We start from the raw sequence: 27,953 nt of genomic DNA, 5'->3' as shown, positions 1-27,953 counted from the left end.
TTGCTTTTATCTTTCTGATGTGGTTTTTATGCTATACACAGTTTCATAGTAGTTTATTACTACATAGTGTATCAGATATGTCTTAAATTTCATATAGATCATTAAATGATATAACTTCTGATTTTTTTTTCTCAGCAGGAAGAGGTAGGACAGAGATTGTAACCAGGGCTTTTTAAGTCATTTATGAGGAAACAAGGATTCATAGTAAGTGATGTAACACATTACTTATAGTATAGTGATAGACCTATATCCAGATCCAGACCTTTAACCAAATACGTACTCCATTTTACCTGGGGACAAATGCAATTCTTGGGGCCTCATTTTTATTTTATTTAGTTATTTTATTTTCCTTGAAGATTGGTTTTCCACAAATATTCTTGGTTTATTCCTAGAAGCTTCTCCACCTTTGGAGACTTTTCATAACTTCTTTTATCTTATTGACTTGGAAATAAGAAGAGAGGATATACCTTTGGCTGTTGGATAGATAGACGCCAATGATGGCTGTTAGATGAGAATGTACTGAGATGCCAATCCACCTCAATTCCTTTTAAACGGAAGTAATAGAATATCCATTGGCAAGGGGTTTCATGATCAGCCTACTGGAAAGTTATGATGCATTGTATATGACTGTTTTCTCTGTGATGGTAGGAAATGGTCTAGGTGACTCTTGGAAGCTTTTTCATTCTCATTTTGTATCAAATGATAGAAATTAAAGTCTCCACATTTCAAATATGCTATATTCAGCATAGATGTTCCAGGCAACTCTGCTGGTCTGTTCTGGGTTAAAACAAACAAACAAAAGAATAAAAGGTAAGAGGGGGGAAGTTTAGCATACCTTACCCCTCCTACACTTGCATCTTGACACCTGTTATAATAATTGCATGAAAAGATGGAAAAAGTTAGCATAAAATCTGCTCTTCACAGTTTGTGAAATGCTAGGAGAAATAAAAAAGGGGGGGCATAACATGTAGGCCATGTTATGACTAATAGAACACTTTTGAACAGTAAGCTGTGAAATCCTTTGGAAAAGCAGAAAATTAAATTTAAAAAATCTTCAAATCTACAGTTTGATAAAATCGTGCTATAAAGACTAAAATGAAATCAGCTTTAAAAGGCAGTGATGAGGTTGCTACAACTAGAAATCCATACGAGCTTCAATTTGAGCTAATCGCTCAATTGTAAAGCCTTTAGGCCGTCTGCCCTACTGACCTGTCATAGTTACTGAGAAATTCAGCATTCTCCGGTAGTGGAGGACATGTGTAATTAATTGCCCAAAAGTAAATATGTTAACCAGACTAGGTGAAGCCTTTACTTAAGATCAATAAAACCTCTGGTATTTCCTTGCCAAAGTCATTAAGAATATGATTAAATCTCTGTCAGTCCCCATGCTGTTATTTTAGAGCATCATATCTCTTGAGGCCAGAGCAAGATACTATGTAAAGAATTCCAGTTGTCCCTGAGAACTTTCTCCTCGGCTGGGGAGTCAACCACACAGTCCCACTTTTAGCTTCCAGGCTTTGACATTTGAGAAATAAGACAAATAAAATAAATCAATAATCAATAAGGAAAACAAATCTTATGAAGAATAATATTTCTAATAAGCTATAGGAAAGAAAAAAAAAAAAAAAGAAACAAACCACAACACCCTAAAATTATGTAGATAGACTCTCATTCAGATTATTTTTTTACTAACTTGTACAAGACTTTGTGGTCTCTTCGAAACCTTGTACAGGCTATTCCAGATTTCCGTGTCAATGATGCATTTGCACTCAACCGAACTGTGCAATGATCTGATTTTGCAGTCATCAAACACACAGATATTTTGCAGAAGAAATCAGTAGAAATCCTTAAAAGGAGATGTCTCAGACTCAAACAAATAAACAGCGATAATAGTAAGAGAAAAGATAAAATTTGGTGGAATTTTGCTAAAGCTTTAGTATCAGACCATTGGCTGAAGACAAAATAATGTGCAGCCAAGAAGGTTGTAATTTAGTCTTGTATATGCCAAATGCTGTTAGCAAGAAAAAGAGCCAATAGCAGTCCTCTATGTTCAACTAATGAAGAACAAAAATTGTTACTATCTTTAGAAAAAAGCTACTATTTTGTCTAATACTGTGCATTATAAACAGAAAAGAGTAACACCTATCCTTTTGATGTCTTCTAAACCAAATTTAAGACTATCATGCTTATGGATGCCAAATAGGTCCCAGAAGATTACATTATTTGCAAATGTCTAAGACAGCTGCATTTCTGTCTTTAAACATGTAACAAGACAGAAGAAATTTCATAAATTATATGAGGACATAATTTCCCCAGAAGTAGGGGATCCTATTAGCATGGCTTCTCTGCCGTTGATTCTCCTAATGCTCCTAATTTGTTTCGTGCCTAAAGACTGATTTTGGAATTTTTGACAATTTGACAACTTAAAATGTATGATTATTTAGTGAACTTTTCTGAATTAAGATTTTCAGTGCTACCTTACACCTTATCTCATACTAATCACCAGTAACATGCTACTCATATAGGGTGAATCTCTCAGAATAGACAAGGAAGGCTGTATGTCTCATTACGAGAACATAAAAAATAATTTAAATAGTCAAAACAACTTTGTATGCGTATTTTTGTATTTCTAACTTCACAACAAATATAGGTTTTTAGGTGAGGTTTGCACCAGATTTTTGCTGTTAAAGTCACTTTGTTACAAAGTACATCGACAAGTTTTTTCTCCCTAAGGAAAATAATGAAGTAGTGACTCAGATCTGGCCAAATCATGACTCAATGTATCGATGAAAATGAGCTATTTCTAGATGTTTAGAAGTAGTAGGGAAGAATGACCTCAAATCTTTTGCTTTACATATTTTTTTCAAATGTAGGGTTTATGAATGTGTTTATGATTTTGTTGTTATTGTTGTTTGTTGTTGTGTTTGTGGGGTTTTGTTTGTTTGTTTGTTTTGGTTTTTTCCCTCTCTTTCCATTTTGGCTGGGTTCTACTTGATTCTTTGTCTTCTGAAGACAAATTGACAGCAGTTTTAACCTGTGCTTCACTGGGAACAAATGCCTTGGCAAATGGTCATTGTAACAGATTTTCTGGGTGACATGCATATTCTATACTGCTCTTGCCAAAGCCTGGCGTTTCAGATGGCTTCCTTTTCAAGAGCAGGTGTTCATTCATTCCACATCGTTCTGCAACCTTGGCAGATGAGATAAAATTCAGAACTGGCATAAAGAAACAGCTTGTTGATTTAGCTTCATAGGAACAAAATCCTAATGCTTGGAGCTCCATGTAGATCTACAAAATCTAGAAAGAGGAAGAAAGGTGTAAAGTTGTGATGTATCTGGCTGGGAATAAGGAAGGATAGTGAGTTATATCTGAACATACTATCTCATTAACTTGTCTGGATCCTGCGTTTTTCAAAGGAATATGATAACACTCTGCCTACACAATTATTTTTTATTTAAGTAATTTTTGTAATGATTTGGTTTGTCTGGACAGGAATCTTAAAGTATTAACAAAAGTTACTTTGCAGCCATTCTTCCATTCTTAGCAACACTGAATAAATAGTTGCCATTTGATTGCAATAGTTTTATTCTTTGTTAAAATAAATATGTTGTATCTCTTCTTTTACTTTGCATATCTTGACTTTATAAACATTGTTTTAATTACATATAATGTAAATCATCAAAATTTGTCATTAGTGAAAAACATAACTTACATGTATGAGATCTGATAGCAAAACTGTGCTTGCAAACTGAAAGTATAGTGAAAACCCCACACCAATAGGGAAAATATTCTCAGCCTGTGCAGTTCCACGGTTACTGTACACTTGAGGGAGGTAAATATTTGATGACTTTTGTACTATATTCAATCTGTTTTACTTTGATTGCCACCACCTCTGTTCCCTTGCTTACAAAATAGATGTATTTTATCTTTAAAGTATTCTTCACCTTTATAGGCCATCTCAAATTAAGCCAACTGCAGCAAACATTTTTGTCTTATTAATTTCTTTATTTATCCCTTGGCCAGTGTAAATGCTTAAAAGCTGTTTATCAGGCTTATGTCAGAAAAATAAAAAATTGTAGCTTATTAAGTGCCTCAACAGAGAAAATAATCTTACTATAAAAGCTACAGTATATGTGTATAAAATCAAATTCAATTTGACCCAGCTACCTGACCCACCTGCTTTGTGGACTGAAGACTTTTGTGTTGCTTCAGAATCTTTGTGTTACAATGGTACAAGAACTAGATAGATTTGTCTAGAGGGCCTATTGTAAATTGACGGTAGTTATAAAAGGAGGAAGAAATAAGAAGTTAAAATATCACTGCAGCTCTTGGAGACATCTCTGATCTTGCTTCAAGCATTAAAAAATCCTTAGGTATTCTCATCAGTGTACACTGGAAATAATGTAGGCCAACAACCGAGTGAGTTGTTCAGGTGGATTATGGAGCTTTTGTTGCTATGTGATGACACAACTGCTTTGCTGAGCACACTGGAACATACTGCAGTGTATACCTGCCTGATTTAGAATTCCAGGAATTACTGCGATACAGTAATTTCTAACTGTGAACTCAAGCTGCAAATTCTTTATTAGTCTTGCTATTTGGGACATGTTGAATGGTCACGTCTTTAGAAGATCTGAGCAGGGAACAGGCTCTCTAATCTCTAGGATTTGGGACTCCTGAAATGTTTTTATCAAAGTAAACATTCACACAAACATGTAAAAATAGCTATAATTTGTAAGACGTAAATATCTACCTTCTGAAATATGGTCACATCTCTATTTTGAATGTAACCACAAGGCAGTTCTCTGTACTTCTGATGTACTTTTGAGCAAACATTTTAGGACTGTATAAATTACATTTGGCCCTTTGAAGGCAACAGCAAGGCTGATGTGTGCCCCGGTGAAAATGAGTATGACACCACTGCTCTAAAGCAAAGTAAGCAAAGTATACAAGTTCAGGAAGTCTTAAGCACAGGTTTAATTTAAAAAAAAAAAAAAAAAAGGTTGCCTAAGGATTTTCGTAAAATTTAACTAAATTAACTTTAACTTACATGGTCTTGGTTTTGTCCACTACATATCCCTCTCATGCAAGTGAAATTGTTTTTCCCTGCATCCCTGGCTGCCTTGTACTTTCTTCACAACCCTTTTACTTTCTTTCTATAGTACATTGGTTCAGGATGTATGTAATCCATGGAAAACACTGGTGCAGGTAGGGAAGATAACCAGGGATAATGTAGGAGCTGGTTACTGCCAATCTAGTTATGGGGGGTCTAGAAAGGAAAGAAAGGATCCCAGCTGAAAATCATCTGGGGTTAGGAAGAGGCGAAGAGCAGAGTATCTGTGCTCTAACAGCTGCCTGGGATCAATCAAAGAGCAGAATTTCTTTTTTCATAGCATAAATCATGAAGACACTTGCATTTTAATAGAAAAGATGATGGTGACTTATCTAGCCTATGTTTTTCTTTTAGGATTTTTTTAAGGTTATCTTGTCTGCAAGTGTGTTTCTACAGTTGTATAAAGTACTAGAGTGTCAGAATAAAAGTGAGTATTGCCAGAGACTTAAAAACTAATCTGAATTATGGAGTTCCTAGAGACTTTCAGTGCTGTACATCTCTTTCTTACGTACAATTGTCACAAAAATGCCTACGGCTAAAACACAGCACAGTGAAAGACAAGAGTCTAGATTTGGAAATGCAAACTGCAGCACAGAAATAGGTTCTAACATTTTAACTGATTTTGACAAGCGGTAAGTTCATATTTTGTGGCCAATGTCACTGTAAGTTTGTTTTTAATTTACTGAGGCAATGACATTGCGTGGTTTTTGCTAGAAGATTCTTAACACTTCTTTTTTTTTTTTTTTCCTTCACAAGATAGCTCACAGGACATAAGCTTTTCCTAGTTGCTTTGCTTGGTATTTGGAACCTCTAAAAGAAAGAATTTATTTTGAATCATTATTTTAAATATTAATAATGATTCTACAATTTCAACAGTGTTCTACTCCAAATTATTACAAGTTAACTTTGTGTTTGTTCCAGCTGGTGTCATTGTTTTACTGATCTTATTTTTATGTAACTTCTGCATTTGTCTTCGTCTTGTCTTTGTAATACTAGTGCATTGATGACTGCAGTAATAGTACTTTTCTCATGAGGACCTGTATTATCTTGTTTATGACCTTTAAAATATCCAATCTCTGCTGGATAGTAGTCAGCTGAAGATTTTCTTTATCCCTCACAAGACATTCCTAGAGGTGTCTAGAACACAAACCAGAAATAATATTTATTATCCTTTTCCTGTGTGAATAGGAGAATAAAGCTTATGTATAAGTTTCTATTGAGGAAGTAAAATCCTCCTTCTTTGCAAAAAAGTATATGAGAAAAATTCTGTCTCAGAAAAAGTTAACCAGAACATATTCAGTGTTTTTTGAAGCCTATCTAGCATTGGACATAAGTGCAATGGCCATGAGAAGCATTTCAGACTGGGAATCCATATGTGTGACAGCATACCTTAACACTGCACCACTAATAAATGTTGTACCATGCTCCCAGGCAATGCACTGGCTCTTTGACTAAGATTTTATTTGGAGCAGAACATGAACAAACGTTTTGGTCATACTTAACTCTCCTAATTTTAGGTGTGTGGGAGTGGGCATCATCTAGAAAATGAGCTGTCTTCTTTTTTTAGTGCAATTTTGGAGCCCATCAAGCCAGCACAGTTCTTCAGAAGCCTCTTAGTAGGAGTCTTTGAAACTGCAATAAGGTTTAAAATAAGATAAAATAACCCATTTCAAAACAAACCAAACAAATAAAAAAACCCACAAAAAACCTTCCATCAGCAGAGATGCAAATTGCTCCATACTGAAATACCATCTGCTCTCCCAAATAGATTTTTACTAGAGTGCAGAACATTTGGCTGAAGATACACCCTGCTGCGTGTTTTGCAGTTTTCCTTTGTTGTACTTGCCCTACCACATTAGGTTCTTTCTGGAAGTCCTAAACTCATTTATTAAATGTTAGTTGAGTGGATCTGAAATGTATACCTGCTGTCTGAAGGTATGCCTAAGTTTCAGAAGGATTCCTAGGTTTCTTATCATCATCATAATCTGAAGTATTATATTGACCTTTTCGTGTCTTTTTAGAGTGATTTTTTTTCTCAGAGGATGCTGTTTGACAAAACAGAAGAAAGCTTTTTAAGGTCATTCACATTATCTCATATAGACATTATTGGCATTCCTGCTTGGGGAAGTGAGGCGTTTTCTGTCATTAGAGGAGGTATACTTGCAGATTCATTAGTTTTTTTTTTACCTGGCTTACTGGAACTTGTTGGCAAATATCTTGCCAAACTCCATGTTTTTGTGCTTTCCTAACCTGCAAAAGAACTGATTTGGTTTGAGGGACTGTTGAAAATCATGTTGTTCTGGCCCTGTTTTGGTGGTCTTGTCAGCATTTTAGGTATATGATTTTTTGTTGTTGTTTTTTAATGAAGGTAAGCAGAGTAATCTCTCCAATAATTTAGAGCTAAATGTTTAGGAAAAAAGTGGAAGTCTTCTGTGCTGACAGTAAATTCAAGTTTCTGTATGTTATGTCTGGCAATTTATGAAAACCGGAAATTTTTTTCTTTGCTTATCTCTCCAAGAAAAAAACTTCTCTTTAGCAAGAAGTTTCTCATGTAAATGTGGATGAAGATGTGTACCTGGACTAATGTTGTTGCAAAGGCATGTGTGAGATCTCAGATGGAAGGACTCATCTTTGCATTCCCAAACTTAGACATAATTACCATAGACATCAAAATTGTTACAGTAAAAAAAAAGACAAATTCTCCAGTTGCTTTTTTTTAAAGAAACAAACATCCAAAACAGTTTAACATAAATTAAATTATATAAATACTTCTGGATATAAGTATGGTATGGATACCTATAGATACGTATCTTTTACTTCTTTTTTTTTCTTCAAAAGTGCTTGGCTCTGTTTTAATGATTATTTTTTTTTTTTGTCTCAAACCTTTCTGTTGACCTTTTTGCTTCTGTTTTTTTTTTTTTGTTTGTTTGTTTGTTTGCTTTGTTTTTTTTTTTTAATTTCCCAGAAGTAAAATATATCACTCTTAGCACAGTGTTACAATGGAGAGACTGTACAGGAGCTAAATAAGACTTCCTGAGACTGTGAACTTTTTTAAATACTAACACTACTAATACTAATACTAACCTAATTAAATTAGTGCACAAAGGCTGCAATGGATTCATTCTGCCAACTTCAAGTTTAAAAAAATAGTGGTTCACAGCTATTGTAGCTTTAATTTTAGTGTAAAAATATATGGTTTCCTTTACTCCTCCCTGCCAAAAAAAAAAAAAAAGAAAAAAAAATAGTTTATTTAATAAACTTAGTCATAACATTAAACTGCTTTATCAAATAGGAGTTAATGCTCTTCAATTCATCCGTTCATGATTACCGAATGAGTAAGGAGACTTATACATTTCAGGTAATAAAATGAAAATAAATTTGATATTCACCAAGTAGTATTTGACCATGGTCACTATGGGACTTATAATAACAATGTTAGGTAAAAATAACTGCTGTAAAAAAGACAAATGTCTGTTATTTGTATGCTAATCATAGCTATGTGTTTCTAAAGCAGCTGTTGTTCACTTCTGTGGTGACCTTGCTTTAAATCACTAGTATATTTTATAAGATAATATATTACATTAGAAAGCTTTTAAGCTTGAACCTTTTGAGAGTATGAGAAGAATCATCTGTTTCTCAAAGACAGACTAGCACACTACCTGGAAATTTTCTTTGGTTAAGCAAAAGAAAATAACTACAAATCTATTAAATAAGGAAAGTGCAGTATAAATCTTAGGTGTTATAAATAGAATTTGAAAAGACACGGTTGTCACTGCCAAAGTTCTAATACTTATGTGAAATTTTCTTTTTAACTTGTTTTACTATATCTATGGTTTCTTTCTCAATATGATACACAGGCTTCTTGATTTTTGATTAGTTTTGTTTTATTTCTTTTTCTGGCATAACTTCAGTGAAATAATTTACAAGAAGGTGGATATTTCTGACTGTGAAAAGTGAGATTATAAAGCATCCTATCACAGTGGCTTAACTGTGAAGAACTGCAGAGCTCTCGTTCTGTAAAGCAAACCAGCAGAACAGGAGATACATGATAAATGAGAGCTAGTCATCCTGGATCATTGACAACCAATGATAGGACAAGCGGTAATGGGTACAAACTGGAACACAAAAGGTTCCACTTAAATTTTAGAAGAATCTTCGTCTCAGTGAGGGTGACAGAGCACTGGAACAGGCTGCCCAGGGCGGTCGTGGAGTCTCCTACTCTGGAGGCATTCAAGACTTGCCTGGATGCCTTCCTGTGTAACCTCATCTAAGTGTTCCTGCTCCGGCAGGGGGATTGGACTAGGTGATCTTTCGAGGTCCCTTCCAGTCTCTAACATTGTGTGATTCTGTGTGATTCTGTGATCATGGCTTGTGGGGAATGCTTTCTTATTTCGGGATGGGCCTATCTTCTTCTATTTCATGGATAGCTTTTCCTTTCCTTGCTATTTGGAAATTGGGAAAAATAATAAATTTTGTAGTAACAAAACATTCTAAAGTGAACATAAATCGTATTCAGCTACTGCAGGCATTTCTGACTTTAAAGTTAGATAAGGACATTGGAAGATTTAATAGGTGGAGGATGAAACTGGATCTATTCAGGCTATCAGTATACTGCTGAATTTCATGCAGTCTTGCAATTTCATATTTTGATTAAATCACCTGTAGATATGTTTTGGTCCATGTAATTTCAAATCCACAAATTAATACTTCATTTTTTTCTAAAAACTATTCAACTGTAAGTTACAGTCTTAATGCTATTTTAGGTAAGGATTAGGTTCTATAGGAGATATACTGGCTTTTGTATTGTATTTCACCTTCTCTGCTCTTGAAGAACTCGTTGCAGTGTTACCTATTATTTTATCAAGCTTCAAATTATCTTAGGGAAAAAAATAGGCCTTGATTCTAGCTCAAAAGTTTCCAGAAAGCATGGAATTAGTAGAACATTCTAATTTTGTGCAGCAATTGTCTTTCAAAAAAATTAACAATTATTTAATTGAAGAAAGACTTAGTGGAAAAAAAACCAACCCCAAACCAACAACCCACAAATGGGGAGGGGGTCAAGATATCTCTATACAAAAGTTGTTAAGATTTATTGGTGACTTTCAGCATCCTCTCTACATTGAGTATTGACTAAACTATAAATGTTAATGAAAATAATTGCATTTTAGTATCTTACAGATAAACCTTTGTGAAACTAGAAAGAAAAAAGTCTTTCATGGCAAAGCAGCAGTTGAGTAATATGAAACATGATTTCAGAGTCTGTGTTCTTGAAATGGAATTCTCTTGTCTACCTCTCATATAAGTTGTAAATGTCTTTCCGTATTTTAATATACAAGAATAAATGCTTTTTCCACTTTAGGTAGAGAGTGAAAATGAAATGCATGCTTAATGCAGATTGATCTTTGACTAGATTCTAATCTATCTGGTTGAGAGTCATTTTCCTTGATACAGTTATTCACTCCTTTACTCTAAAAGTTGTCACTTCACTGAATAATTGCTGAGACTTCTCTTCTTGCTGCAGTCAGTAGTAAACACCGTTTAATAAGAGATGGCTTAGGTTTTAAATATATAGTCCTTATGAAGCTGACAGAAGTTAGCTAGTACAGATGTTCCTGTTAAAAAGAAATACATAACTTGAGGTCTTGGCAGAATGGAAACTAATTACTCTATTCCAGTAAAAAAAAAAAATCAGTTTGATATAGTTAAGTTTATTAGTTGTAAGCTTGAGAAAATGTGTAACATACTAGTCCACAGAGACTTCGCTGATGGCATATATCTTTAAAGTTGTTATCAATGAAAAAAGTGAATGTGTAAATGTGCACTGACTAAGTAAATGATACCTTTAAAGTGTTTATTCTAAGTTCATTAGCAAACACTTCTGTTTCTGTTTTATTTATGTCTGCAAAACTGCTTATTCACAGATTTATATGTGTCTGCATTTTTAAAAATTATTGAGGGGTTAATCACTATATAAAGAAGTCTAGATTAGATATTTTAAAGTGTTATATATCTTCATATATATATTTTGAAGAATATACAAGATGATATTCATTAGTTTCATGGAACAGTCTTCCCATAACTAGTCAAGTTATGACTGGATTATTCAGATCATCCTGAAGGATGATGACTATCTGCCTCATCATTATCTATTTCCTCATCTATTTTCTTTCTGATGTGTGGAAGTGACAGTCGTATAAAAAGTTATTTAATGTTTCAGTTGAAAGATTATGGTTTTATTTCCAGATGGAAATATTTGAAATTTCAGACTGAAGCTTTCCAAATTATTTTTTCTGCTACTTTAGTTGAAATTATTCTACTTTTTTGAATAATAAATACATACACAACATGTATGTGTCCATTTCATTGAGGAGAATCTCAGTGCCTTGGAGAGGGGTGGTGGAATTAGATAGCTAGAACAAGGATGGGGAGAGAAGAAGGAAGCAATGCTGAGTTCACACTGCTCATCCCCCAGAGCAGATGAGTTTGTTGTTTCTCCCAGCTTTGAAGAGAATGAGCAAGATTATCTGCTTTGATTGTTTCTCAGGCCAATAGGTGTTCAAGGGAATGAGAGTAGCCAGGATGAAGACAGCCTGAGGGTAAAGGTAGCAGATGAAGCTAAAGAGAGGCTGTTGAGAGAAAAGTGATGTAAAACAAGAGGACATAGGAGAAAGTTCTAATCGTTGTCACATCCAAGAGCTCAGGATTTTTGAGTTTTAGAATTCCACTGCTATCAGGTAACAGCCGTACAACCTACATGCCCTATTTGCTTCAGCAGTGGAAAGATTTGTAAGGCAAAAGAAATTAAGGCAGCTAAAAGTTTGGTATTTTCTTGATATACTTCTTGCCAGTGTGTCCTGCACAGCTGCCAGAAAATTTCCTGAGATCAAAGTATTCACAACTTGCCTCTGATTGTATTTTTTTATTATTTCCAAGTGTTTAGTGCACACAACTGGAAATTACAACACTAATTACAACAGTCAAGGAAGGGAGCCAGGAGGCCTGTGTAGTTGAATAGGGATCTGTTGGGTATGCTCAAGCAGAAGAGGAGAGTTTACAGGTCATGGAAGCAGGGGCTGGCCACTTGGGAAGAATATAAGGCTGCTGTTAAGAGGATGTAGGAAGGCAGCTAGGATAGCCAAGCCCGCATTAGAATTACAGCTGGCGAGAGGGGTCAAGGACAGCAAAAAGAACTTTTTCAAATACATAGCAGATAAAACTAACACCAGAGGCAATGTAGGCCCATTGATGAAAAAACTTCTTCTCAGTAAGGGTGATAGAGCACTGGAACAGGCTGCCCAGGGAGGTTGTGGAGTCTCCTTCTCTGGAGACACTCAAAACCCGCCTGGACATGTTCCTGTGTGACCTCACCTAGGCGTTCCTGCTCCAGCAGGGGGATTGGACTAGATGATCTTTTGAGGTCCCTTCCAATCCCAAACATACTGTGATACTGTGATGAATGAGGTGGGTGCCCTGGTGGCAGAAGATACAGAGAAGGCAGAATTACTGAATGCCTTCTTTGTCTCTGTCTACTCTGACGGAGGCTGTCCTGGGGAGCCCTGTACCCCTGAGACCCCGGATGAAGCCAGGTCAATGGAGGAGTTTGCTTTAGTCAATGAGGACTGGGTTAGGGAGCAATTAAATAGTCTGGACATCCATAAATCCATAGGTCCAGATGGGATGCATCCGAGGGTGCTGAGGGAGCTGGCTGAAGTCATTGCTGGACCGCTCTCCAACATCTTTGCCAAGTCTTGGGAAACGGGAGAGGTGCCCGAGGACTGGAGGAAAGCAAATGTCACTCCAGTCTTCAAAAAGGGCAAGTAGGAGGACCGGTCAGCCACACCTCTGTCCCTGGAAAAGTAATGGAACAGCTTATCCTTGGTGCCATCTCAAGGCATATCAAGGATAAGAGGGTTATTAGGGGCAGTCAGCATGGCTTTACCAAGGGTAAGTCATGCTTGACCAACCTCATAGCCTTTTATGAGAATGTAACAAGGTGGATGGATGATGGCAGAGGGGTGGATGTGGTCTACCTTGAGTTCAGTAAAGGCTTTGACACAGTCTCCAATAGCATCCTCACAGCTAAGTTGAGGAGGTCTGGTCTAGACAATAGAGTAGTGAGGTGGGTTGCAAACTGACTTAAGGAGAGAAGCCAGAGAGTGGTAGTCAATGGTGCGGAGTCTAGTTGGAGGCCAGTATCTAGTGGAGTGCCTCAGGGGTCAGTACTGGGGCCAATATTATTCAATATTAACGATTTAGACGAGGGAATGGAGTGTACTATCAGCAAGTTTGCTGATGACACTAAGGTGGGAGGAGTGGCTGACACACCAGAAGGCTGTGCTGCCATCCAGCGGGACCTGGACAGGCTGGAGAGTTGGGTGGGGAATAACCTGATGAAATTTAACAAGGGAAAGTGTAGAGTCCTGCATCTGGGCAGGAACAACCCCAGGTTTCAGTATAGGTTGGGAAATTACATATTAGAGAGCAGTGTAGGGGAAAGAGACCTGGGAGTCCTGGTGGACAACAGGATGACCATGAACCAGCACTGTGCCCTTGTGGTCAGGAAGGCCAATGGCATCCTGGGGTGTATTACAAGGGGGGTGGTTAGTAGATCAAGAGAGGTCCTCCTTCCTCTCTACTCTGCCCTGGTGAGACCCCATCTGGAATATTGTGTCCAGTTCTGGGCCCCTCAGTTCAAGAATGACAGGGAACTACTGGAGAGGGTCCAGCATAGGGCAACAAAGATGATTAAGGGAGTGGAGCATCTCCCTTATGAAGAAAGGCTGAGGGAGCTGGGTCTCTTTAGTTTGGAGAAGAGGAGACCGAGGGGTGACCTTATTAATGCTTATAAATATATAAAGGGTGAGTGCCACGAGGATGGAGCCAGGCTCTTCTCGTTGGCAAACAATGATAGGACAAGGTGTAATGGGATCAAGCTGGAACACAAGAGGTTCCACTTAAATTTGAGAAAAAACTTCTCAGTGAGGGTGACAGAGCACTGGAACAGGCTGCCCAGGAAGGTTGTGGAGTCTTCTTCTCTGGAGACATTCAAAACCCGCCTGGACATGTTCCTGTGCGACCTCACCTAGGTGTTCCTGCCCCAGCAGGGGGATTGGACTAGATGATCTTCTGAGGTCCCTTCCAGTCCCAAACATACTGTGATACTGTGATACTGTGATATTGTGTGTGATTATATAAAGCTGTATTAACATAAGTATTCTGAGAAATCATATTAATGTTATTCTGAGTACCAAAGTGAAAAGTCACTTGACAAATAATCTGTTTGTTCCTCTGTTCCACCACCTGAGAAAAAGGAGGATGCTACTTTCTCTAAAATGAGGGTGTTTAAAACTGTAAATACCTTTTAAATATGTAAGAGATTTGTAGAACATTCCAATTAAACACATAAATGCACAAAAAATTCATGGAGGAGTGTTCTCTGATTTTGCAAGACTTGGATAATGCACTAAAAAAAGAAAAAAGATGTGGCTTAAAGCCCAGTGTAACTCAATCTATTTGTGAATGAGGAAAAAAAAATACTGCAGAATTATGTTTCAGTACATACTTCATAGTATTTTTCATTTGGGAGAAATAGCTCTGTTCAAGGTTGAGGACAAGGATTGAGGGATTGATTCTACAAACTCTAAGTGAGAGGGATAGAAAGGTTACTTATTTTCTAGTTTTATGACCTATGGCATTGTCTTTTGCTTTATAATAAAAGTAATTAATGTTCCCTTGCATTAGTGTTCTTACAAACTATTTTTGTTTCCAGTAGATCAAAAACATAATTATAAACCTCTATAATAATGTCAATCATCATATATGCATTATTGATACATATAACATATTTATAACTTATTTATTAACAATAATGAGTTGTTTCTTTAATGTACAGATCTTAGATACAGGATATATGAAGTACATATAATGGGCAAAACATTTGGATTAATTGACCCTAGTCATCTTTAATTGTATCACATTTGTGCAACTGGTTTGTTTCATTCCTGTCCCTTTAGCTTTAGAGTGATTTTGAAGCTGACAAATGTTGTCTGTGTTAAATCAGCCAGCAGGTTTTTTTTAAGATTACAAAGATTGACTGTGTTATGCCTGACTGATTTGTATTTCAGGCAGTGACTGCTCTGTGTCAGTAACTTTAATACTTATTAACTGCTAGATTAAGATTTGTCTCATTAAATAGCAATAAACCTAATGTACTGAAGAGTCTGTAACAGCTAATCACAACAGAGTTTTATGTGCATTGTTATAATAATCAATGTCCCACAAATGTGAATATTTGTTAATATTTGTAGTTTCTTTTAAAGGTGTAAATATGTAAGTTTTTGCACATATATATATATATAATATTTTAATTAATACTTTGTCTCAAAAAAGTTTCATTAGTTTACATTGCAAGCTCTAACAGTACCTGTAAAAAAGAGAAAACTTTCTCAAGCATGTACAGATCCCCCTTCCAATGTTTTCACTTAATAATCAGTTCCTTTCTCACCACAAGCATCACCCACTTAGACATGGGTAAACAAAATCATCATGGGCATTTCTAAAGTTTTTTAAGCAAATGTGAAATAGTAAAGGTGTCATGTGTACTGGTGTCTAAAGTTTGTTAAGAAAAGTCTGAGCCAGATTTTGTCTACTTTTGGAATTGTTCCTCATATAGCACACCAGCTGAGGTCTCATTCTTATTAGGTTTTACAGCTACTTCTAAAGTACAACTATCAAACTATATAAGCAGGCTTAAAGAAAACAGCAAAGACGGTGGATCTCAGGGACAAAAGGGCAAGAGGTGGGAAGTGTTTTCTAATGGGCTTGACACATCCAGTATTAAAAAAAAAAAAAAAAAAGAAAGGAATTGACCTAAAACCTCTTCTGAACTACTACTGCTTCCGCTCAGCTATTATTAGAGGAAATTAAATAGAATTTTATCCAAGACAACAAGATATTCAGGTGCTATTTGGAAACAATAGTGATGTGATGTCACCTACTTCTGGCTATCAGCCTCAGATTCTGTATATTTTTTTGAGGTTACAGTGTTAATTTGATTTTAAGTTGATGAGACAAGCCACGTGTTTGCAGACAAGCACATGCTCAATACTTTACTGAGTGGAGCCTTGTGTGGGCACCTAAATAGTAACTGAGCCAATTTCTTTGACAAGCTGTGGGATGTGTAGCCAGGAGCTTTTGCTTAGATTAGTTCTTTGTTAAAATTACAATTGACAGGGCTGGAAAAGGTGACAGTGATACCTTAAAGGAAGTATACAGCATGCAGGATGTTCATTTACCTGCCCATCAAAGAAGAAGACGACAAAAACAAAGTGATGAAAAGAAATGCTAGTTTCCTTTCTGATTAGCAAAGAGAAAGAAGCATTTTGCTTTAAAGAAGCAATTCCAGTGAATCCAAAATAGTTTCCCTGTGTTCTTAAAAGTTATAGAGTAGGAAAAAGATGCAGAGTAGTCCTCGAGATGTTGTGCAGACTCTGCCAAAGATTGGAAGGTACCATCACTACATGAAATCTAGACCTTTGATCATGACTCATGATGAGACACTTTTACCAAGCCGCTGATTCTCTACTGTCACAATAGCTTAGATCTGTGTTCTGCCAAAAGGTACTAATCAGGTGGATTGATGCACAGTGCTCTTTTGTTAATGTATGATATCTAGCAATTCTCATCATTCATTAGAAAGTCATCCAAGTTCAACCAATATGTTGGCAGAATACTTTGGTGCAACAGAGGAAGCCAACGAGCTACTTGATCATTGATAAAAGACTACAGTTCATTGTGTGACAGATTATTAATTTTTGTACCCTCACCACTGAGTATTGCTGAAGTATGACCAATGAAAGAAGGGATGAAATTATTGTATGTACTGGTTAATTCAGATTTACTTTAAAAATATTTTCAACATATACATTTTGCATTTCATTCTGTTCCATGTTGGACATTATAATAAAAATTTGTGTGTATGTATAGTATATGTGTGTATATATATATATATATATATATATGTATATTTCTCCATGTCCAGCCGTGTTTCAGTCACCCAGCAAGAGAGACTGTAGATAGTTCTTTTTTATTATTCTCTAGTTTCATTGCAGTTAAGAAGGGTGGAACAAAGCAGAAGCATGTTTATTATCTGTGGGATAAGTAAGTACATACATGTGACTCTTAATCTAGGAGAGGGGACCTCCTCTTGCCTTAAACTGCCATGCTAAATGCTTTGATGAGAATTAAAACCATGTTTATTTATGTTAGGTGTGTCTATATACTTCATTGTAAAGTTATTTTTAATATAGTGTAACTCATTTATAAAATACATCTTTAATTTGGCTTTGAAAGTTTATTATAGCATGGGATGTAAACACAGAAATTATGGATCTCTCTGCCAGGTGGATTTGCTAAATACAGTTTTTTTAACAGCTCAGTATTATTCTGTTGCAGGCTTTTTGAAATAATATTTCTTCTCTTTGAGTGGTGTATTGCATATTAATACCAGAGTGCATTAAAATTGTGAATTATTTGGGACCCATTTAAGCAACCCATTTGAGATTTTATTAGCCTGAATGTAACTGAAGAAGCATGTTCAATGCATATGATGAAAATGCAAGTCTAAATTATATTTCTGATATAGAAGGTTCCACGATAGATTAGTAATAGATTAGTAATCTTGTTAAAATAAAGGGGTTTTGTTTGTTTGTTTTGTTTTGTTTTTCTAGTGAATGCAGCTTTTTAAACATTACAGTTTGAACTGCAGTTTTGAGTGCATAGTTCAAATGAAATTATAGCTAATTTTAAACAGTGTACAAAAATTGCAAATTCTGTTGCCCTTGTTCAGGTTTAATCGTTATCCATTACTCAGAACAAGAGAGTATCAATATAAGTAATGGAGGGAGAGATTTTGTGTCATGTACTATGTTTTATTACAATGGCATGTAATCTACAGATCACCATACTTGGAATTAATGAAAATAATAATGAATGGAAAGAACTTTACAATTTGTATATACACTAATAGACATTAAGAAATGAATTTGTAAAGCAGGTCTTTGAAGGTCATAGTATTTTTCTCATTGAAAAAAGCACTTTAATTTGCAATCTGCTATTTCAACAAATATTAGTGCTGCTACATGGAGGTTTTGGAAACTTTAAAAAATTGCATTCCGTGTGACATTTGAATTCACATTGGAGTACTGACCTAAACCGGTCTTATAGTTCTAAAATTTCTAACTAAAATTTCACAAATAATTGATTTAAATTAGTTTAGAAAAAGGCTTCTTACAACACTGTATCTGTAAGTCTGCACTTTCCTATTACAAGTGCAGAACTATCTTACATTTCTATACAGTAGAGTAAATAAGCAGTTGATTATTTCAATTTTATTTCTGTGACCCTACTAAGAAGAAAATGCTAAACTAAGACAGGTTGCTTACCTTTTGACCACTCTATTCCTTTTGCTTTCCAAATATTTTCTAGAATTCAAATTATGCTGAAGGACCAAAGATTTTACCTTTACTACTTCAATTTCAACTATTTCAGCATTTAGCCACATAAAACATCACCTCTTAAAGATGGCAATAATATTGTGCCTCTTTTGTCACTAAAGGATTCCTCACATGCACATTCAGTTTCTGCAGTTTCTTAAGACTCCATTTTCAGATCACAGTACTTTACTTATGTCATTTTTATTTTCATTTTTGTTTTGAAACATCTTTTAAGGATTTTATGTTTTTATAGCTTTTTTTGGTGTTGCTGAAAGTTCTGTGTATAACCTGAAGACAAAATGTAGTAGTAAATATGGTGGAAAATTGTGGATTTTTATGCTGCAATATTATCATTATTATTATTATTGGCTTCTGTGTGTGGCCAATCTATGTGGGGACTTCCCTTGTCCATGGTCAGATAATCCTAATATCATTCAAACAACTTAAGTCATATTTTTTTGATAACTGAAGCTTTCTATAAGTTAGAGAATCAGAGCACAGACAGTTGGAATGAGTGTTTCAAATGTAAATCTCGTGTTCCTTTTGCATTATTGGATGGGTTTGCATAAAGTTATATTTCTACAGAGGGAGAACTTTGGAGGCCTGAGACCTTACAGAGCAGCTTCTGGTTGCAGGTAGCTGAGATATTGATCCTTCATATAATTCCCTTGAGTATCAATGTTATCCTTACCAGAAACCAAAAGTGGTTTCTGGGAATTTTTTTATGCAATATAATATAAAGGTGGCCGTCTGATGAAGTGATGGGTCTGTGGGAGCTGCCTTTAAGATCCAGTATAAACAGACTGTATCTCAACTGCTTAAAGTTGACATTTTGGCCAGAGTGTTTCTTACTGGTAAACATGCATTACAATAAATGGGAGAATGCATGATCTCAGTTATTTCAATTTAGTTCAAGAATTTCTGCATCTAAATAAGCAAAACGCTTTTTACAATTTCTCTTAGCCTTGGTCCCCTTGTTAAGTGCAGCAACTGATCCTGTTACTAACTGCAGAACGACTGCAAAGGCCTAACACTTTGATTTTCAGTATTGATTTCAGATTAGCTAACATCCAGTCACACTAAGGAGGGTAGATCCAGTAACAACACAAAATTTAATGGGTAAGAAGATATCTGCCTATTTGTTTTGTATTTTCTTGCAATTAGTTGGCCTTTTTTCCTGAAAATCCTGTTGAGATTTTCTGTGGGCATTATTCTTGCTCTTTTACATATCATGTTGCTTATAATAGTTTAATCAAAATAGTGTGTAATTTATTTACTCTTCCACTGTAGTCTCAGCAACTAATATTTCAGGATTAATATTTTGTTAACAGTAATTTTTTTTGCTTGATAGGTAATTATGTAATAGTAAACATTCCCATGGAAAGCTAATTTGAAGGAGAAGTCATCTCCTGAGCAATACTTCAGTTTTCTTTTCATTTCCTGTAGATCTTGTATAGTGGGACATTGTGGGAGCAGAGTGGGAATGTATCCCTTGAATGACCCTGGGTGACAGTTAAAGGGCAATCATGTGGGATGTGCATGAAATACTTCTTGAACAGGTTTTTCAAATAACAGCACAAGGATGATCTTTGCTGATTAATTCCCCAAATGTTGCTTTCACTCATTTGCAGCTTTGTTAAACTGCATTTCAAATGGCTTGCCTGGCTTCTGTACTTGGGACAGTATCAAGGGAGCTGGATTGCTTCTGCCTCTTGCTCTGCTGTGATGCCTTGGAGAGCAGTTTCAGATCAGGAAGTTATGCCACATGTTGAACAATTTGGGTTTTTTTTGGTTCTAGACATAAGTAAAATGTGCTGCTTTTTTTCAGTACTGTGTATTTTGATTGATGTATTTTTCAAGAAAAATTTTACATAGTAGCAGCTTGGCTTCATGAGGTTATGGCTAGCTTAATAAAATTCAGAACTGAATCTGCATGTTTCATGATGGTCTGTGAACCTATATTTGAGTTGGTTCAGCATGAAAACTGTGTGACAAGTGGTAAAAATTTGGAAATGAAAAAATACCTATCTAGCCAGTCATGGAAGGCACAGAAATTTTCTTTTTTTTTTCCCCCATTTCAAGTTTATATAGTTCTCTTGCATTTTGCTTCAGCTCCGCTGTCTTGTCTCCTAATATTAGATATAAATATCTCTAAGAAAAACAAGTTAAGAAAAAATGTCATTAAAATGTTATATGCTCTTTAGAGGTGCTTGTTCCCATTGAAGATGTAATTATCTGTGATTAATCAGTAATGCATTAGAGATGTAGATATCTATGATTAATCATCCTAGAAATTCTACCTGAAAATACATTGAAAAGGCAAAAAAAAAAAAGCAAAACTAGAAAAACCTTCTGTATTCTCTGTTTATTTTTTATTTCATTTTAATATTTATTTTCTCCATGTTAATTTTTCCATAGAATTCTGACGTAGGTGTGTTTTCTTAACAGTTTGTGTAAAAGACAGTAACATAACAGCATACTGAAATTGATTCTGAAATCATTGGTTTAAACTTCACTTTCACCACAGACATGTGGGAAGATATGTAGGTTCTGAATCTCTTGTTTTTGTTGTTGTGTTTGTTTGTTTGCTTCATTTAAATACACTGGCCAAAAGTAATTTTGCGTTTTATTTATCACGTTATATGTCCTGATCTGCGCTGAGGAGAAAGCATTCACATATCACTAAAAAAACAAACAAACAAATTATTGTGGCAGTGTAATTTGTGTGCATAATTAGCATGGAAATCACAAGGCCAATTTCTACTTCTGCTCAGGATCTATATCGTTTACCTTCTTAATGTAGAAAAGAGACTGTATAAATAGACAAGGTGAACTTATGTATGGCTGGTGCACTTGTAGATATCTTAGAAAACTTGAACTCAAAAAGCAACATAAACTAGAAGAGGTATGCACATATTTGCCTGCATAAGGGACATTTTGCAGGCCTTTTAAAGCAGAAGTTTATATACCTATATCAAGAGTATTTCTCATATAGACAGTAATAATTGTGCTGAGAGAAACAGATGCCTATGACATCTTTGCTCACTGGAATGTGGACATAAGTAATGTAACAGTAATGTGTACTATTTCGATAGCTGAATATAACCAGTATTTGAAGTTTTATTTCCCCCATGTAAAATAAAATTCCTTGTCTTGCCATCTTCTATGTATTTCATTATTCCATTTTCTCTGTGGAATGCTTTATAAGAAGTTAAACTTTTTTTTTAAAAAAAATAGTACAGTTCTTCACATTGAAAGCTACAAAGAATAGTATTTTGGATTGCTTCCTAATGTGTATGTAAAAATACATTGTCCAAGCAGACCTAGATTTTTACCTGAGGGAGAATATTGTTAAACATAAGCAAAATAAGAATATTAAATGCTGAATTATATTGCATAAGTTTATTGTGCAGGCTTACTTTGCAGGATGAACTCTTTGAAAAGTACTGAAACCTGTATTTGCAGAAGAAAACAAACATCAAAGGAGCATACAATCTTTTTTTATCTTTCCTAGTAATTATTTCTGTGGCTGTATGTTTTAATTTCATTGTGAAGGTGGTGTTCAGAGTAACGAGTGACTGCCTGTCTCACGCAGACATGTACACATCGCACAGCTGAGTCACATTCTGTACCAGTAGTTCAATATCACTGTGCAAGTTAAAATAGAATTTCTATTGTTCTCTTATTAAACAGCTATTTTCACATTCTGAACAGCTGAAAGAAAAGAATCGGAGCAAATGTTACCTACAGCACACTAGTTTCTGTGCTGTATGAATGAAGTGCGATACCTCTTTAAAAATCTTAGTCCTGATTCACTGATTTTCCTTAGTTTTGAGTTGATTTGACAATACTGAAAACTCTGGAGTTAATCATGAAATAAGTGGAGGTGGTTCACAGCCAGCTGTTTCCAGATAACAATAGTCAGTCTATTAAACACAGTAGTTGTGTGTGAGTGGGACCCTAATGAAATTTATTCCAGATCAGAGTATTAGCTCTTTCTGTTCCTGTGTTGTTATATTTTTAACTTTCTCTCTTCCACTTTGCCTGTCTCAGAGGGTGAAAAAGAAATCTTTACAAAATCTGTCTTCCATCTCCCAGCCCCAAGCTATTGCAATATTAAGAAATGCTCTCCCTACAGTTCATATGTCCCTGTAAATATTTAGGTCTTCCTTGTTTCTTCATCTTTCACTTTACAGGCTCTCATACATCACTCCCATTATTACTCTACTGTTGTCTTCTCCCCTGTTTTTAACTTTTCATATAATGCTGCCAGGTGTAGAGTGTTACTAGTGTCCTGGGGCTTTTTCTGCTGTTATTCCGTGCTGAAAACGGTGATGGGCATTTTGTGATAAACTGTGAGATCATGCAACTATGTATTTCCCTGCAGTCCTTGTTCAGTGGATATATTTGCAATACATTTTTCTTATTTTTATGCCTTTGATACAGTGTATTAGCCAGTAAAGGATCCTTTTCTAGTATTTCTGTAGGCTTTTAAACACTGAGGAAACAAACACAGTTCTTGTTAAGGGTAATCTTAGAAAAGAGGACTGAAGGAATTTTGAGAGATTTTTTGTATTTATCTGCATGCAGAATTAGTTACTCCAAAAGCATTTATATGTTTTCCTAGTGTGTTCTTAAGACCTCCCACAGTTGGAAAGCCCACAGACTTCCTGAGTATAAACCCCATACTCTAACAGCCACTGAAGAAAGACACAAAGTGATCACTGGACATTCAAAGCCCTGTGCTGCTGAATAGGAAAACTACCTACTGTCCATATAGTAAGATGACATGAATTGCAAGAAGGATATATCCTTCATCCAGTGTTGCATAGGCTCAGAGAGGGAAAAAAAAAATCATGTTACCAAAGCGTTGGAAGGGTAGAAGGTGTTACATTCATTTCGTATTTTACAGGTAGCTGTAATATAGTAATTTGCCCTTAAACAAAAGTAGTCTCAAGCCTTATCTTTCTATTTTTATACAACCAGCATACATAGCTGGGAATTACCCCAATTTTTGAAGCCTGTTTGTCTTGTACCTGTGTGCGGCGATTAGGAACGACGCATACCAGGACGCAGACAGAAATTCACGCAGAGGCAGAGATCTTGTTCAGGAAGGAGCGCAGAGCCTGGCCAAGCTGAGAGCTGACCTAGCCTGCCTTCTTTATTCACCATTGACAATTTATAGGATTTACAGGTATGGGCCTGAACTAAGATGTTTACAAAAGGGCGCTTTTCCACTAATTGTTATTAAGAACACACTAAACTCATGTGATGTTTGTCTCACTTGTTTTTCCACTCATTCACAGACCAGGCCCAAGGACATTCACACATCCCATGCACTTGGGGGCGGTTATCCGGCCCGAGATACCATTCTCATGAGTCTGGGCTATAACTTTTTACAATTATGAGGAACGTACTTCAGAGTAATCTGTCCAAGGCCCTTTATATATTATTTTGTTAGTATTATGTCTTCAACCATCCAGATGGTCATGTTAGTATTGATCTTCCTTTATCATCCAGATGGCTGGAACCACACATCTTGCTTTCCCACATTTTGCTTTCCATCACCTGTGTAGTATAATTTATTTTTGTTACAGGAAATATCCAGCATTTTAAATACTGATTTTTGTAGGACCTATATTTACAAAATATCAATAGAGGTTACTATTTAACTAAAATGTATGTATATTTGGAAATGGCTTAAACTGTTCTCTTCAGAGAATCTTGTATATAAATAGCTGCTAAACATCTATATATCAGACAGATTGATATTTGTTCATTAAAAGCAACAAATGAATGTTTGAATAGACAGAGGAAATTACTGCTTTGTTTTTCCAGGCTAAAGGAAGCAAGAATTTACTAACTTAAAGGACAAAAGAGGAAATTACATCTAGAGTCTACATGGACTTTGAGAAAAGTAGACATACTGTCTTTTAAGAATGGCTTCTTCGTGCCTTTTTTTTGTTTCTTTTAATATATCTCTGGTGTTCCTGTGATTTAGCATAGCTTAAAACTTTTGGAGCATGTTAAAATATATTGACTTACACCTGTTGAACATCTTATGAGTAATTTTTAATTGGCAATTATCTGTATGAGCATTTAAAATTTGTAGACCTTTCTTTCATAAACTGGTAATGCTTAGGAGAAAATAAAACTTCTGACTACAGAGACAATGCATGTTTGCTTTCCCTCAGCCAATGGTTCCAGCCTCTCTGTCCTTCCAGAAGGCAAGAGGAAGGCCTCTACAGGATGTAAAAATCATTATGAGAGTGGTGAGATTTGGGAGACTCAGAGATGCTGCATTCACGAAACTACTTGACAAACTAGACTAGACAGTGCTGGAACCTCCAGCACCCTTGCTGGGGAAAGGGTGTGTTGCAGAACTGGGCATTGGTTTAGAAACTGTAATGGCTGGACAAAAGGTTGTCATTGTATAACTCAAGAGCAATTCCCTTCACTTAAGAAACATTGCACAGGGTAAAATTCCACTTCTACTTTTTGTCTAATTTTGTGCCATTTTGGTGGATATCTTCATTAATTCTTGTGAGGTAGTTGAGTGATGCACAAAGAATTGGTGCCATGGGCAGAAGCAATTCTGTTGTCAGCCTTGTAGAGATGAAAAAATGCAATAAACCTATGGTGATGGAAGGGATTGAAATTAATATCCTCTTTTTGTGGTTTTCCTGTTACTGAGGATCCTCCTCAGTAACCAATACGTGAGCAACAGGAATTGTGAATATAGGTATAACCTGGGATTGATATTGTAACCTGCTCTGAATAAAAACATTAAGCTGCACAAGGAATTAATTGTTTAACATCTCATGTTAATCAGATGGCATGTCTACATTTAATAGGTCAATTGGAAGTTGAGAAAACTCTGAAGTTGAATTAGCCTGTATCCTTTCACAGATCTTCTGACATTATGAGTTGTTATATGTGACCTAATCTCTCTTTGGCCTGCAGTCTTCAGTTTTCAAAAGTGTTTCTTGAGCATAAAAGCTTTATTGCTTTCTTCATACAATGTATTAACACATACTCTTTACTTGTAGGGTGCTTTGAGTGTTGCATCAAATGTCTGGGAGGTATTCCCTATGCATCTTTGATTGCTACCATCCTGCTGTACGCTGGAGTTGCACTGTTTTGTGGTTGCGGACATGAAGCACTTTCAGGAACTGTCAACATTCTGCAAACCTACTTTGAGATGACAAGAGCTGCAGGAGATGTTATTGATGTCTTTACCATGTAAGTTGATAGCTTCTTTTGATTGTTTTCTTTTAAAACTGCTGAAAAATTCCACAGGAGATATAAATTTGACTCAATAAAATGTGTTGTAATGAAAATCCTAGAAAGAATGATTTGGATAAGCTCAGCAGATGAAATTTTGACAGAGCTTAAATTTTAATATTTACAGCAGTTTGTAATAATACTTAGTATCCCATAGTTATAGTTTAATTTATTACTAACGTTACTTCACATAATATTAATGAATCTGTTCCATACATCCTTTGTTTTACCCTTTTCATCCTGTCACAATTTATTTGCTGAAAGATGTAAAAAAACTCCAAACCAAAACCAAACAAAACCCCCATAAAATTCAGCAGTAACTCTACACTCTAAAGAGATAAAGCAGGAGCATGTTAACATGTGAATGATTTGTTCTGGGAATAAACACAATAAAGAAGTAACTGGAGACTTGTGTAGAACTCTGAGACTTGAAATATCAAAACCCTCTTGCCTCTGGGTTTTCTAGAATTCATCTGTTTTGAAGGTTTCATGCTTTGCTACTCCTGAAAACCTGTTTCTGGAAGGCCTTAATTTTGTTGAACATCTACTTCCTTTTAGTAAATTAAGTACATTTAATAAAGCAGTTTACTGTAACCTGAAATTAAATGACGTATTTTCAAGTCTCTTTAACAATGTCCCTTTAAAACATGATTTTCTTAGATATTTGAAAACCAAGGTTTTATCTGGCTGTTAATGGTCATGACTACAGCTGAAGCATCCTATCCACAAATTCGTAAGCCTTTTCTTTCAGGAATGTTTGTTGGAGTAGTGAAGTGATTTGATCATCTGTCAAAACAGGGACATTTTATGATGGATAGTTCCATGATGATAGCAGCTTATTGTTTAGCAGTGGTCAAAAAGCAAATCAAGTACCAGGAACTACTGGGAAAATCATAACGCATCAGAGAAGATAGTATGCCATTGTATAAATCCATCTTTCATCCATGTCATTAATACTGTGTACAATATTGGTGCCCTAAAGGAGGCAAAACAGGATTATTAGAGTCATAGAACAGAGGCTATGTGGATAAAAAATTAGTGTAGTAGGAGTCTTTAATTGAGAAAGAGGATGATTAAGAGCTATTCATTTTTTGAGATAGGAAAACAGACAAGATAGATATTTGATCTGACTTGGTACCACTGTTGTCATGATAGCTAGAAACAGAATCTTAAAACTCTCAACTTGTGTAGTGCCATGTTATCAACAGGATTTTCAAAGCTTCCCTGTGAGTATTAGCTGTATTGTTTATGGAATTAGTAGCCAGAAGGGAGTACGTACCAAATAAGTGTGTCACTGCTATGCCATATCCAAATTTCTTCTTAGGACCAAAGAATTTAGATGTTCTTTTATAATCATATTAATAATAGATCGGGTTGGTGGGAAGTGTGTGGCTTCTGCGTGGCCTTTTTGCCTTGTCATTTAGAATAATGGATCTGACTTGAATTGGCGGCTAAGGTTCATTGTTATCCTGAATGAAAGATCAGTCATTTTATTAGGCTCTAACTTATTTTATTAGTCCCCAGGAAGCCATTAGCACAGAATAGCCACAAATCGATGGTTTCTCTTCATCGCAAGTTTTCCAGCTTCCCTCTGTTAAATACTTAAGTGAAAATATCAGTCAGGAGACATAGTTCAAATCCATATAATGCACTGAAAATGATTAAGGAACTGTAGAGGTGATTTTTTTTTTTCTTGGCATTTAATTGTTTGGCTCAGCTAGTAGCTTTTTTATTTGTTTGGGCTTTTTTCTTCACTTAAAGATACACAAGACCAAATTCTTTCTTTGGCAAACCTACTGGAGTAAAAATTTCAGTTTATGCAGTTGTGAAAGATGTCTCTAAAGTTATGTCTTAAAGGTAGGAGGAGTAAATATTATGTCTAAAAGCAGATAAGCCATTGCTTTTAACTAGATAAACTGTATGAGTCTCAAAGAAATGTGCATATGCTAATTCTCTATGTGTTGTTTAAAATAATTTTTAGGGAGAAGAAATGCTTAATATTTTGTCACAACTATTGATTAATAGTGTATGGCACAAAAGCCCTGTGGTAATTATATTGCTT

General features: G+C 35.6%; 1 protein-coding gene across 1 annotated transcript in view; it reads left to right on the top strand.

Moving 5' to 3' along the window:
• The window catches only part of GPM6A (glycoprotein M6A), a gene marked incomplete at its 5' end in the record, with an annotated part of 111,132 nt that overhangs the window by 48,691 nt on the left and 34,488 nt on the right, over positions 1 to 27,953 (top strand). The window contains one exon of the mRNA XM_080343137.1: positions 25,657 to 25,849. Within this exon, the coding sequence (XP_080199263.1) occupies positions 25,657 to 25,849 (193 nt within the window). The remainder of the gene's footprint in view (positions 1 to 25,656; positions 25,850 to 27,953) is intronic.

Source organism: Nesoenas mayeri (genome assembly GCF_963082525.1).
Source record: "Nesoenas mayeri genome assembly, chromosome: 4".
Classification (NCBI taxonomy): domain Eukaryota; kingdom Metazoa; phylum Chordata; class Aves; order Columbiformes; family Columbidae; genus Nesoenas; species Nesoenas mayeri.
The sequence above is the reverse complement of the archived record's forward strand: the minus strand, read 5'-3'. Positions and strand labels throughout refer to the sequence as shown.